This window comes from Xiphophorus couchianus, chromosome 5 (assembly GCF_001444195.1).
Source record: "Xiphophorus couchianus chromosome 5, X_couchianus-1.0, whole genome shotgun sequence".
NCBI lineage: Eukaryota > Metazoa > Chordata > Actinopteri > Cyprinodontiformes > Poeciliidae > Xiphophorus > Xiphophorus couchianus.
In genome coordinates, this window is record NC_040232.1 from 31,670,788 (window position 1) to 31,685,807 (window position 15,020).

The following is a 15,020-nucleotide window of genomic DNA, read 5'->3' on the forward strand; positions in this document are numbered from 1 at the left end:
CTAAAAGATTTGAGAGTTTCATTTTGTTGCGTTCTAATGTGACCTCTGCTTGCTCAGAGGATGGAGCTGACTCAGAGATGACGCAAAATCACCTCTGCAAAACAAGAACTGGGGCAATTTACATAATGAATGTTCTCACTTTCCAAACAATTTTTAATTCATTCTGCAAGTTAAATTAGAAAGTTTGCCCAACAAATGTAAACAAATATGTAAAGACATAAACTTTTCATTCAACTCATTTTTTCAGTTCAACTGAACAAGTCTCCATTGGTTGCACAAATAGCTAAAAACTATTTTGAAGTGGCAATTTTACCATGACTCTGCACTCTGGGGAGTAATGGGCGGAGGAGGTGAACAGGAAATGTGTGCAAAGAAGGATCCTTCATAAAATCAAAAAAACCACTGACAACCCTTAGCATCCTGTTCATGAGACTGCTTTATAATAACGGAGAGTCTTTAAGCTACTACTGGCTGGAATGCAGACCTACCCAGATCTACTGGAAATCCTCTCTGGTGCCAGCCATCAGCATCAACAATAACTTTTTGATGAACCTTTTGTGATATAATACTTAATTTTTCTTTGGGATAAAAATAAGCCTTTTATGAATTTGGTTTTAATTTGAAAGTCCATTCGATTGAATGGACTGATGTCCATTCAAGACATCAGTCTTAAGGTACACCATGGACAGCTTGACAGTCAATTTTAGAGACACACAGCATGCACATAAACACTCGCATCTAATTTAGAGGGACCTATAAACTTAACAGTCATGTATTTTGACTGTGGGATGGAGAACAAACGCATGAAGAAGACGGACAAGTAAGTTCCAAGCACAAAGACCGGGCTTCGGGCTACCAATCGTGCCACCATTCAACGGTTTAACACTGTTCAAATGGGTGCGTGTCTTTAATGGGGATTCTTGAGCAGGGTCTGTGTTTCTTTAATGATATCAGTTTTTGGAAGGTTTTATCTGGTTTGGACTCTTGATTGGTATTATTGGGCATTGCTTTACTTTGTGCCTCCGGCTAATGCAAGGCACTGAGTTGTGTTCTCGTTGAGCGGCCGTTTCATTCTTCTTTGGCTGACATTGGCATTTGCTCGTCTATTTCCCTCCTTCCCAAACCAATAAGCTGATCTTCGCAGAAGTTGAAAGAACTCTTTCTTATCATGAGTGTTTGACCTCTGCACTTGTCTTTGCTGTTGATTTTGAAGCTGTTTCACTGCAGTTTGACACAAGCACTGTCTTCAAAGGAAAGGATCACAGAGTGGCCTTTAATCTGAGTGATTCTGGTGAAGAGGAAGGGTTTGACTTCACTTTGTGCCTGTAGGGCATTCCTCCCCAAAGCAGTGGTCTCTCATAAATCTTTACTTTCCCACTGTTACCAGTGTTTGCCCTCTGGGACACGTGACTTGTGTTGTGCAGAGTTTCTTAATTCTCCTGCCTCGTGGCTCTCAGGCTGGATTGTAAATGCTGTAATCAAATTTTCAGAGTTCGTCACACCTTGCATTTACCACCTAAGATACTTGAGCTTTCTAATGGCACCTTGTGATCGAAGCAGGGATGTTTGGGTTGAAATCCCAGAGAGACTCCTCATCAAAATCCTCCGATTTGGACGTGCGCAGGTGCTAGCAGCTTTCGCAGTCTAAAATAGGCCAACAACTCAAAGGGGGTTTCCTTCCTCCACAGCCACCCCTCACTGAAGCTTTGGAAGTGAAGGGGCAGGAGAAGGAGAGACCTTCAGAGATTCCCCCGTGAGCGCGCTGGACTTGAAAGTTTCTGTTTCTATGAACTTTACATCAAACGAATATGTGCCGCTGCCAGCCCCTTTGAAGTGGCAAAGGAGAGCAGGGGTAGGAGGGCGGGTTGAAGTGGGTGGGGAGGTGGTTAGGGTGGCTTGTCAGGACTTAATACAGGGCTGTGCCTCAACGTGTTCTGTGTCAAAATGGACCCCAGTGCGGCAACCCATCAAAAGGTCTACTGAAAATGGCACGAGATCAAGGAAAACAAACGCACCTCTGAGTGACATTTTTTTTTCTTTCCCATCGGATACAGGTGCATCTGATGCTACAGTGACATCTTTGTGCTCCTCTGTCAAGACCCAGACGTTTGTCTGGACTAGTCATGTTAGGTTTGGCATGTGTTTCAAAGGCACAAAAACACCAAGTAACACTACCGACACTAATGATGAGTAGAAAAGAAAATACAGGCATAGCCTCTGCCCTTAGTCTGCATATACAGTACAGACCAAAAGTTTGGACACACCTTTCTAATTCAATGGGTTTTCTTTATTTTCATGACTATTTATAAGGCAAGAAATCCCACTTATTAACCTGACAGGGCAGGTTGACCTATGAAGTGAAAACCATTCAAGCTCATCAAGAAAATGCAGAGTGTGTGCAAAGCAGTAATCACAGCAAAAGGTTGCTACTTTGAAGAAACTAGAATATAAAGGGTATTTTCAGTTGTTTTACATTTTTTGTTTAGTGCATATTTCCACATGTGTTATTCATAGTTTTGATGCCTTCAGTGTGAATCTACAATGTCAATAGTCATGAAAATAAAGGAAACTCATTGAATTAAAAGGTGTGTCCAAACTTTTGGTCTGTACTGTATATGTTTGTTCTACCAGTCCTGCAGCTCGTTGTTCATACTCTAAAATATGATCCATAGGAATATACAATAAAATAGTGTTCCAACCCATCAAAGCAGATTTATCTCAACTCACATCCAACCGGCCACGTGTTGTTTGCATGTACTCCAAACAACATGTGTAAATATAAACGTAAGTATGTGGTTTTATGTACATGTAAGGTAAGAAAAGCTCACATGAGGAATTTTATTATAAATCAAAAAGCAGTAGATTATGTTGTACACAGGGCCTTTTGCATTCACTGGCACCTCTAGTAGAAATCTTTTTTATTATTATTCTTTATAAATACACTAATCTTTTATTGCAGTGGATAATTTCACACTGAAATTGAAAATGTATCTGACTTTTATTTTCTGTACAAATATTTTGTGGAGTAAAAAGACTTTCCTAAAACATGTAAAGAAATCTTTTTCTTCTTAATTACTGTTCTGCCATTTTGATAGTACATACAAAAATAAATGTAAATCGGGAATCTTTTAAATGTGTGCTTTAACTTCTTTTGCTCATCAAAGACTCGAGGAAATGAGCCGATAGTCTGTAAATATAATTTTTTAACATGTTCAAACTCTCTCTATAGCGATGCACCATAATGTTGTTGTATAAAGTCGACAACTTCATTAAGTTGTAATAATAAGATTGATAGCTGTAATGGCACTAATTATTTCTCAAATTGGTACGCAATGATGATCTCACATGACATTTGAAACTGTTTGGACATTACTCGATTGATTTCCACGCTTAAGTCATTCCACAGCTTTGCCGCACCCACTCACTCACAAAGGGTTTTCTTGTGGTTCTGAATTTTAACATTTTTAAATTCACACTTTTCCCTTAAACTGCAGAGTCCTTCCTTTTTTTTATGGTGGTTGCAATGTAGCAAAATGCGAAAAGCTTCAGGGGGTTGGGAGAATAAAATGTGCTAATTTCGTCCATGCAACCAAATAACCACAAAAGCTACTAAACTGGCTTGTTATTATTAATGCAGTTTCTCGTTGCTATTAGCTAAATAGCAGGCAGATCAATAATTCACTTCTGTCACTGTAACTGTTGACCTGACGCTAATTAAAACCAGACTTGTTCCATACTATTATTATTGTACAGTACTGAAAATTTGCTTTAAAACAAAATCACAGACAATTCCAGAGGGCGAGCACAGGGACCATGCGGACTCCTCAGACACCGAGGGGCCGCCCTCCTCCTCTTTCCCATGCGCCAGCATCCACTGACATTGGCCACATTAAACACCCTGCATTCATAAAAAAACAGAAAGAAAGAAACGAGAAACCATCTAACAAGAGCAACGCCAACTGCTTCCTGCTTGCCGCACCGCACTGCTTTCAGCGCTCTGCACGTCGTTAGAAAGCGCTAAAACTCCAGAGAGAGGAACGGAAGAAGAGAAGAAGGAGAAGAAGAAAAGGAAAAATGGCCAAAACTGAGAGGCAAAGACGAAGTTTGAAGAGTGACGACTTCTTCTTTGATTCGGAAGCATCCCTCTTGGATCAGCAAGATTTCGACATGTCCAGCTGCGCTTTCAATGACGTCTTCAACTCCAAAGACTCCCACATGGAGCAGATCACTTTCCTGAAAAACGTTCAGATGCTACTGGATGCTGCAAGGATTGTGGAGAGCGCCGAGCGCAAGGACGGAAGTGAGTTGATCTCTGCTGCATTTTTATTTATTTAAAAAAAAAAAAAAAATCCCTTTACATTTTTCATCTGAATTTCAGGAGGACACAAAAAAAAATCACCTCATTGTCAACAGTCTCAGACAACAAAGGGCTGAGTTCATGCAACTCGTGCACCACTGTCTGCAATAAGCACAGCCTGGGGCAGGTTTGCACGGGCAATACGTGCGATTTGATCATTGCGTTTGTAAATGAGGGGGGTGTGGGGGGAATTGCGTGCTTTGATTCGTGTATAGACTGTTTCTGTGTGTGTTATCCGCAGCAGGCATCGTCGCTGTGTGCCTCTGCAACTCTGAAAAACAGGGATCAGTCATTTCCCCTGCAGCACAGTTAAAGTACAACATAGACCCCGGTGATGTTTAGGTGTGTATATGAATGTTCTAATAAAATCTGATCACATTGCGGCGTCCTCCGGGGCTCAGTTTAGGATGATGTCATTGTGCCCCCGCAGACTCTACAGGGGGCCATATATGGCAAAAACAGAGTTGTTGTTGTTGTTTTTAATACGCAGTGAATGCAAGTGAGTTTTACAGAACGTGTCATTCTGGGCTTGGCGTGTCAGATTCCCCATCTCGCAAGCGTTTATGCAACTATAAATAAGTTATGAGACTTTCTGCAGACGGCAAATCTCGAAGTGCACGAAGGCTCAGGCCTTTATGGTAGCAATCTGGTGGCGTTTGACTAAATAATAATACAGTATGAACATATTGTAAAATATAATATCATATCCTTATAATCGGGCATGATTTGTTGGACATGCCTTTGCATTTTAGCGCGAGTCTACAAGAGTCGCTTTGCGTTCAGCGCAGAAATATTAATAATTCCAGGGCTGCGCACATGAGAAGGCACTTTTCTCCCCCCCCACTTGCAACGTGGGAATTTTCATCACCTCGCTTGAGACAGCTCTTCTCTCAATTGTTTGCTTCCTGCTATTTGGGGGCGTGTTGCAGTGCTTTCCACATGGCGCAAATCTCTGCCGCGGTTGGTCACCTGCGGGTTAAGCCCTCCACGTCCGTCAAAGTCGTCCGCCAATTAGGCTTGTGCTCGTCTGTGATGTCATGTGTTGCTGGGCCTGGCTTAAGCCGAGAAAAACACTCCCACCGCCCCGGTGAAGTCTGGGACTTAGAGTACTTTTTCTTTTAATCCTCATTGCTCAGTCATGACTAACGCTATTATATAGGCGTTTCTCTAGATATCGTTTATTACTAATGCAGCAACACACCATGATCAGTTTTTCTCTTTGATTTGATATTTGTTGTAAATTATTATTTAGATAAATTAGATCAAATTAACCCTTCCGAAAGCAAACTTTCATATCCAAAGGTATAGCATGTCAAAGAGCCAAAATCTAGTAAATAACGTTGTGTAATACATGTTTTGTGATATAATTTATAACAAGTGGTGATATTTAAAATAAATAATCTATAATTTAACATGTGGATTTAAAAAAAAACACCAATAAATGTCAGAATTGAAATGTAGCTTATAGCTTAGGCAAAGAATAGGTATCCTAACATCTGATTTATTGTGTTGTCTTTAATAATCTCATCAATGCTCACACCTCCTCACTGCAAATTGTTTTATGATGCGCTGTAGCACATGACTGTGAGAATCATAAAAAACCTAATAATTAGGTCCCATAAGGAGATTTCAATTATAACTACCATATTTTTCATTTTTCATTAATAAATTCACACCTTAAATGCATTTATGATAAATGCCCTAAAATATATAGAGCTTAATTTATTCTCTCATTTTAATGCAATCCAATGTTATTTTTATGTACATATGCAACATCCATTCATTTATCAGAATTTGTCACTTTTGGTGCTCCATACTGTGCTTGTTAATCTTGTTCGTAAGTTTTATTTTAGTGAAATTGTGATTTACAACAGAACCTGATAAAGCATCTAAATTCATTTTCTATTCATTTATTTCAAACAAGTTTTTTCCCCTTAAAAATCTAGCAAAGTAGTAACATGTGCATACAAAACCAAGAACAAATTAGCTTACTACTTTTGTGTTTGAAAAAAAAAAAGAGTAGGAAGAAGTGAATGCTTATTTAATCCTACCCCCTTATCTCAATTTGTACTATCAATTTATGATAACAAATATTTACTATATTTTTTTATTATAAATGTGATAAAATATATCTAAATACACGTTGCTAATTTTACTTCGGAAAAAGTCCGACTTGTAACTTCAAATGATAGCTTAAAGCAAATGCACTAAAATACTCAATGTCCCAGAATACACCGCGTTTAAACCAGCCTACCTCACTCAAACCCCTCCTTAGTTCCCGCCTCCCAGCTGAGCGGCTAGGTAAACAAACAGGAGAGGAGAAGAAACGAGCAGCAGACGCTTTGCTGGGTTCTGGCTCATTTAGGGACACTTTTCTATTCACATCGTTTTTTTGTAAAAAACAAAAAATGATATCCTGTTTCCTAGAAAAAAATATTCCTTTGATACACGGGTGCTAACATTTTCTAACAAGATTTAAGAACTGCTGGCTTGCTAGCTCGGAAAGACTGGACTTTTTGCACCATCTTTTTTTTTTTTATTAGAGCTCGTAAGAAAAGCTCAGTATAGGTCAATAAGGTGTCTTTTTTTCCAGCCAGTTCCATTAGATGCAGCACTGTCTTCGGTAAATAAACACATTTTACAAAGCGACCGAGCGTTCCTGCCGTTTGCGAAGTTCAACGTTAACGGCAGACAGCCTCAGGGAAGAATGACCGATGTCCAGCTAATAAATATCCAGCTGTTACTGGAGGCAGCGGAGTACATAGAAAGAAGAGAAAGAGGTGACATGTGTTAATATATTTTAAACTGACTGTAAAAAAGTGTCTCGGCAGCAGGTTTTTATGTGTGTGTGTGTGTGTGTGTGTGTGGAGCCGTGGCTGTCAGTTATAACCGTTGGTTTCCCGTCCTCAGAGTGCGAACATGGATATGCTTCGACCTTCCCTTTAAACCAGAGCACAAACTACCAGAGGCAGAGGAAGTTCCGAAATAAAAAGTTCAGCAGCAACCACAACAGGTAAGAATATCATTTCTCTGTCGACTTCTGGCTTTTTATTTTATTTATATTTTTTGCTGGGAAATGTAGCGTAACGCGTAATAAGTATAGAGTAATTTGTGAGTACTCGTAGGAAGACACGTGTGACGTAAGCAGCGTTTCATCAGCTGATTGTCAAACTGACTTCCTGATCCAGATTAGAGCTCCTGATAAAAGTGAGTTCAGAAGTAATAATATTGCAGCGTTATTTTGAATACTGTCTAAATCTTCAGTCATCATTTTAAAAGGACTTTTGTTTATTTTTTCTTGTATTAATATTGGTGCTCATACATTTTTGGTAGATTACCTAACGTTCTTACTTTCTCTTTCACCTTATAGACAAACTCGCTGCTGGTTTCTTTATGGTCACGAGATTTGCTTGTGAAGGACTAACAAGGAAAACGTAACCTTAGATCCAACCTCTCTGTACAGCTACTGCATATGTTCTTAATTACATAGGCGTAATCCTTAAAGTATGATAACATTCAGTTTAAAAATAAAGCAGGAAAGCATCATTAATATTCACTGCTGCTAAAGGAAAACAACATAGCACCAGTTACAGCTATAATAATTGATTGTAATAATAATGAATGAATTTAAGTTTGTGATTGATATGAAATGAAAAAAAATATTTTTTTGTTAGTTTTTCTTTGGTTTCTGTGGCGCTAGTGGCCTTTATTCAACAGTAGAAAGACAGGAAGGAGGGCAGAGAGAGAAAGGGGAAGATGTAAAAAATTGATTTGAAACAAGCACTTTGAATTGCTTTGTTGCTGAAAATTTGTTATATAAATAAAATAAAATAATTTTACCTTACTTGGACATAGGACTGTGTAATCTCTGTGTATGGTGGGCCTGCTCTAACACTGAATCATGTGGACCCTGCATGGTTATAAAAATCTCATCAGTCAGTCGGCCAATGATCGGAATCAGACAGTTTTCCCCTGATCGTGACGTCGAATAGTGACAAATCAGCAAAACCAACAGTTCTTTATTCCTTTATGGCCAATAAAAATCACATAGTCATAAGTTCATTTACAGTAGCAGGAATAGTCTTCACTCATTTGTTTTTAGTTGTATTAGAATCTACTGACTTCGTCTAACCTGCCAAACTGTTTTTATTTCTTTCATACATCTTGAAAACTGAGTCAGACCTCGAAGGAAACCCTAAATCAGTATCAGATACATGAAACCTGATTCATCCTGTCAAAAAATGAATAAAAATAAAACAGAAATGTATGAACTAATGAATCATAAAAGCAAATGATTATTCCAATCACTTCTAAATAATATCACATATTGCTTATAACAGTTAAAGTAAGCGTTGGTGACATTCATTTACTGTCATTCTAATTTTAATTATGCCCTGCTGTCAAGCTAATGCTAATGTTAGCTGTTAATTACCATCTACTCACCACTGACATAGTGTCCTCTCTTGCTACTTATGGTGTTAGCTTTAGGAAAAAGTTCCCAGATTTTTATTGTTGGCAAGAGTTAATTGCTTTCTTTCAGCTAGCTAACATGCAGGGGAGGGGCAGCGCTGAGGATGTTCCAGGCAGAAAGAAAAAACAATGCTTCATTAAAAGGACCTTAAACTGTCAGCGTAACTCATGCCTAGTTCCAACATAAGCCTCTTCTCCACTCCAAGACATGAGCCTGTAGTTGGATGCAGAAATGGATCTTCCATGTCAACTCCCGCTTCCACCACCACCCTTCCTGCAGGCATTACATCCTCTCCTCCTGCTTACATACATATGTAACGCTGCCCATTAACAGTCCCACATCAAACACAAGCTCCCCCTCCGATTGCCTTCTGAGCCTTTTAATATTGACGTGAGAATGGGGCCACAAACAGGAGTTGCACGTTACTCGTCACGAGCGCTGAACGCTGCCTCGCTCTGCATGGCAACAGTCATGATCAGAAGTCTGTTTATGGCACTCAGGATGAAAAAACAAACCCAGAAATATGTAGGAATGCCTCAACACAATTTGCCCTTTAAGTTGTATTTAGATGGAGCGGTTGTGATGAAGTGACAAAATCAGTTGTTGGTGGGAATAAAATATCAGTACCAAGCAAAAATGGCTTTCTTCAAAGCGAGGAATACTCTAGAAAATATTCTCCGTGAAGATATTTCCATAGGTCAGTCTAGATCAACATGCTTTCTACCTAATACCATTTAGAGCTGCATATTGTGATGGAGCTCACATTATTCCTGTCTTGAGCCCTAGTGTGTCTTTGCAGCCAGACTAGGGCTGCAAATAACAATTATTTTAGTAATCAATTCTGACGATTAATCGATTAATCTGATAAAAATGTGGCACATTCTGCAGGATTTTCATTTAACTACTTAAGCTTTTTTACACAATATTAGAAATACACAAAAAATTCAAATAAGCAAACAGTTCAATTACCTTTTTATTGATAAACATTTTATTGCCTGTAATGCATTTTCTTTTAGTGTTTGCTTGATCATTTGTAGCAAAGGATGTATCTGCCGCTAAAAAATACTGTCTACTATCTGTTGATAATGTTTTGCAATAATAAATGGATAGCAAAAGGGGGCTTATTAGGAGATTTCTTTTACACAATTTGAACCAGGTGAAGGTTGAGGACTTCTAGGTTAAATGTTTGCATCGTAAATGAAAGACTTGCACAGTTCTGACTTAATTACTGTTCTGACTGTGTTTTTCTTTCAACAAATGGCCTTTTTTACAGTCTGTACTCTCCAGGTAACAATTAATCAATTACTAAATTAGTTGATGATTATTTCAATATTTGATTAATCACAATTAGTTCCATTAATCGTCGAAGCTCTACTTCAAACTGCAGCAGTGCCTCCCATTAAATTGAATTGGGATTTTTTCTAATTTTATGACTGTTGACAGATAGAGGGATTAACACTTGCTCACCTTGTTAGGATGCAATGCTGCACTCTGAAAACTCATTCCCTGACCTTCGTGTGGACTCTGTTTTAACACTTGATAGATCACTCACAGCCTGCACGTGTCAACAGAAGGACAGTGAAAATGCCCTTTGTCCATGACCTGACTCATCAGGGCTGTTTTGTATATAAATAGCACAGAATGTATGTTTATTTCACTGATGACCTGTAGCTGTAATGGACCATCATAATATAGCTACATCTCATTCTTCAAAGTATTGTTTTTTCCTCCCCTGAAGCAGTAGTAGGGTTAGGTTGTCCTCTTGGAAAGGTTGATAACTTACACTTTAGGGCGGAAACAATTGCGATGAATCGATTATTGAAATAATCATCAACTAATTTAGCAATCGATTAATCGTTAGCTGGAGTACACATACTCAAAAAAGGCAATTTGCTGAGAAAAACACCACAATCAGAGCAGTAATTATACAAAGGTGTATAAATTTTGCATTTAAGATAAAAAAAAATGTCTGTATATATTTTCTACCTAAAACTCCTCAAGTATTATAGTATAAACTGCACCTGGTTCAAATATCGTAAAATTGTCATATTGAGCACCCTTTGCTGTGCAATTATTAATTCGTTAATTGAAAACAGAATAGCCCTACGTTGTATTGGTGTTAACTGATGCAGAAAGGGCTTATTTAAGTATTTATTTTATATTTATTTAGCTCTAGTTGCATCCTTTGCCACAAATAATCAAGCACATGCTAAAGGCATGCTATGATGTTGCATTTAAGCAATGAAATATTTATTTTCTCATTTAAAAAAAGGAATTGAGTGATTTACTTCTCTGAATTTCTTACATTCTTGTAAAATTCTATAAAAACTATGCTTAAGAGGTAAATGAAAAATCAGCAGAATGTGTCATTTTTCGTATTCGATGACTTGATTAAGCGTCCGAGTAACTGATTTCTCAAACGATTGTGAGCTGCAGTTCTAATATTCTTTCTAAAATGTACATTAAAATTCAAATTCATCTTGCGTTACGTTTCGTTTGCTCTCCAGTTTGCAGCTGCCTCCTCGGTAGCGGGTTGAGGCTTAAAGCCACAGGCTTATCTGACTCTGTCCTCTCTCGCCTGCCGTTTATAGCAGGGATGCTTTATCTCGCTGACCCACTCTACGGGCATGCGCACTCGCACACATGCACGTACACTTACAAGAACACAGGAGGACGCCTGCTGCTGTTATGTCTGGCCTGGAGCCACTTTATAATCTCTGCTGCTTTTGTTGTCATGCACTGGAGATTCAGATATTGTCAGTCAGGATGCAGGAAAATGGTTTCTGATTATAAATCTCTGTGAGAAAGTAATCTAACTTTGATTGTTTTCTTTAAATAAGAGGCCACACTAAGATATGCTGTGGCTGTCCGTGTTGGATGATTTTTGGGTCAGGGCTGCTTGGTCACACACAAGTGACTAAAGTTACTTAATTAGATTTTTGCAGTGGATACTTACGGTTGAGTATTAGGGCCAGGATGAGAAAAAAAATAAAGCTAAATCACAAGAAAAGTAATAATATTAAGAGAAAAACGTCATAAGGGAATAAACTCATACTATTACAAGAATACAGTCACAATAATGCAAGAATAAAGTGGTACAACAAAACAAAATGATTTTATGGGAATAGAGTTGTTATAATATGAGAAAAAAATTGTATTGATAAGAGAATAAATTCATAATGTTACTAGAATACACAAAAGTTATACTTTTATGAGAATAAGTTGTAATAACACAAGGAAAAAGTTGTATGACAATAAAGACTAAATAATGTGAGAAAAAACTTATAGTATTACCAGAATAAAGTCGCAATAAAGTAGTAATTTTATAGTAGCTCCAATGCAAAAACTAATAAGAAGTTAAAGTATGAAAAGTTGAGCACCTTGTAAAGTTATACTTTTGGTGTCAGTTTTACAAATTGGACATGTTTAATCTTTTAACACATAAGCATCAAATTATTATCAGCAGCAGGGCTTTGAAACAATTGTACAAATCACTCTGTCTATTTGGAAGAAAGAATGATGAACTAGATGACCTGGTCAAATCAGACCTTGATAACTATCAAGCAAAATTATGTCTTTATCTTACCAGTTCTATGATTTTATTCCCGCAATATTGAAAAAACAAACTCTTAGTCTGACCCTAATGCTCCGTCGTACAAATTATTTTTCTAACATAATTTTCAGTTTACATAAGCGTCCTGTTTTGATGAATGTTTTAACAGAATGGAAGCTACTCTCCTTGACATGCTGTAATTGCTCCTATAATGTGTTTATGTCCTGTGAAAACACTGCTCTTTATTCCTAAAAGAGCAATAATCAGCTGAAAACAAGCAATTTTTTATTTGTAAATAAAACAAACAAGTTTTAATTGTCCAGCTAAAAGGGGATGAGAGTTACTAAGCAACCCAAATGCTGCTGACAACTATTGACTCAAATGATGAAAAAAAATGACACATGCATTCATTCATCTTCTGTTTGGCGGACTCACAGATGCACACATCTGCTGATTTGGTCTCTTTTTAAAGGTGGATTTTTTTTGGAAACGTTTGGCAAGCTTAACTTAGTTTTGATTCTGATCAGTTTGACTGAATGTCTTGGAGTTGGGAGTTTCCAAACATGACCTCTGAGATATAGTTGATGCAAATGGAAACCTTTAATTCAGGTACTTAAGAGAGTTTCAAGTAAACAACTATTAGCAGCTTATCAGTGACTTAAGTATGTTGCCGCTCCTTTTACTTGTCGTAGATGGTGACGTGTGCAGTCTGTCACTTGAGCACAATGGTAACTACAGAGACCTTATTATTCTATTGTAAAGAGAAGGAAAATATTTCCCTCTGACCTTTTTTTAAAAAAAAATACAAAATTTTTGTAATATTACAGCCTCAAAAATCAATGTTTGTTTTGAGGGATTCTCTGCAATAGAAGACCAACACAAAGTGATGAATTACCGTTATATTTCAGAAAAACAATTTGTGGTTTGTGAAATAATTTTGCAAACAAAAATCCTAGTGTCCTGCCTTAGTATTTAAGCACTTTTGGCTGAAAGTCTTTTGAGGCGTGTCTCTACCTGATTTGCACATCCAGAGACTTATCAGTGGCCTTGCCGCAACCTGAATTTTTCTTCCCAAGAACTCTGAGCCGCTTCAGAAACTTTTCTATGGCTTTCTTCTTGATGTGCTTCCATACAGACTCGATTTGTGAAAGACAACAATTTCAGGATCTCTGCAGCTCCTGAGTTACAACAAGCCTCTTGGCTGCTTCTCTTTCCTGACCTGTACGGATGAGTGCCTGGTCCAGAATTGTGAATAAAAGTGGAAAAAGTACACTTCAATTCAAATCCAAAACACTATATTTATCCTGAAGGGAAATTAAATATCTTTGCACCTCATATCATCCAAGTATCTTCAAAGAGTCGTTGTGGATGGTGATGCTGAAGGAAGGATGGATCTCCAGTAGCAGTCAGTCTTGCAACGAATCTGCAGAGGTTTCTAACTACATACTGTGGCTATATGACTGTCATGACATGGGAACATATCAATTTTCAGGCAGTAGATATGATATTCCACAGTGATGTGTCTTAGATGACACTCCCAGTTGTTTGCAAGCACTACTAATCCACCTCATTTGCTTTTGCCGCTCCTCTCTAAATCTCTGTCTGGCGTTATGTTTAGAAAGCCAGGCAGAGAGACGTTGGAGTCGAGGATATAATCCTCGCCCGTTGGATGGATGGATGGATGGATGGATGGAAAAATTAGGGCTGCAGCCGATGATTATTTTAGCAATCGATTATGTTATAGAATATTCTGACGATTAATTGAGTAATTGGATAAAAATATTGGCACATTTTTCAGGTTTTTCATTTAACATAGCAATAGAGACGCATTAAAAGATACAAATAAGCAAACAATTAAACTATATTTATATATAAGGAGGAAAAATGCGGCAACAAAGCAGTCCTTTAGCGTACGACTGAACATATTTACAGACAAAGAAGGTTTTTCTTCTTAAATGCAAAAAGTGTATATTTTCGTGCGGTATTGTCTAAATTACTGCGCTGACTGTGTTGTTCTTTCAGCAAATGGTCGTTCTTAGAGTCTGTATACTCCAGTTGACTTGACTCCAGTTGATTAATCGATGACTAAATTTGGTGGTGATTATTTCTATAATTGATTAATCACGATAGTTTCAGGTCTAGAAGAGATGGTTTGAATTTCCTCCTCCTTCTTCTGCTCTTTGGTCCTGTCCTGCATCCACGAATCCTCGCTTTAAACTCCTATGGCATTTGGGGTCGTAGTTCAGGTATTATTTGAGGCTTTTGAGATTGTAATCAGCTGCTCCCAGTTGTAAAAACAAATCTTTGTTGCCACCGTTACGCATCACAACAAGTGTACAAAAAAAACCCTACCGTAACAGTATAATTTCTTCCAGCTGTGCAGCATCTAAGACCAAAGGAAATTAAGGAATATGATTTTTTTTCCCTTCCTTCCAGGCAACGTATTACTTCTCTTGTTACCGTTTTGTTTATTCGCATCCAAATAAATGAAAAAAAAAACACCATACTATAATCAAACAAAAGAAAAAAATGGATTCAGAGAATGAACGCCACACCTACAATCTACCTGTCATGCTGCATTCATGAGCCCGAGCCTCATTCAGAGAAGGCAGGGTGTAGTTTGTGTGTCGAGGGACGTT

At 37.9% G+C, this 15,020-nt stretch overlaps 1 protein-coding gene across 3 annotated transcripts in view; it reads left to right on the forward strand.

Annotated features, from left to right (window-relative positions):
• The first annotated feature begins 3,877 nt into the window (after nucleotides 1–3,877).
• mxi1 (max interactor 1, dimerization protein) overlaps nucleotides 3,878–15,020 on the forward strand; it is a 39,101-nt gene continuing 27,958 nt past the window's right edge. The window contains exons 1-2 of one of the 3 annotated variants that reach the window (XM_028018330.1): nucleotides 3,878–4,300; nucleotides 7,268–7,370. In XM_028018330.1, coding sequence (XP_027874131.1) covers nucleotides 4,075–4,300; nucleotides 7,268–7,370 — 329 coding nt within the window. In that variant the 5' untranslated portion in view covers nucleotides 3,878–4,074. Of the gene's footprint in view, nucleotides 4,301–6,643; nucleotides 7,138–7,267; nucleotides 7,371–15,020 lie in introns of those variants that run through there. The other 2 variants (XM_028018329.1, XM_028018331.1) reach the window with 2 other exon arrangements.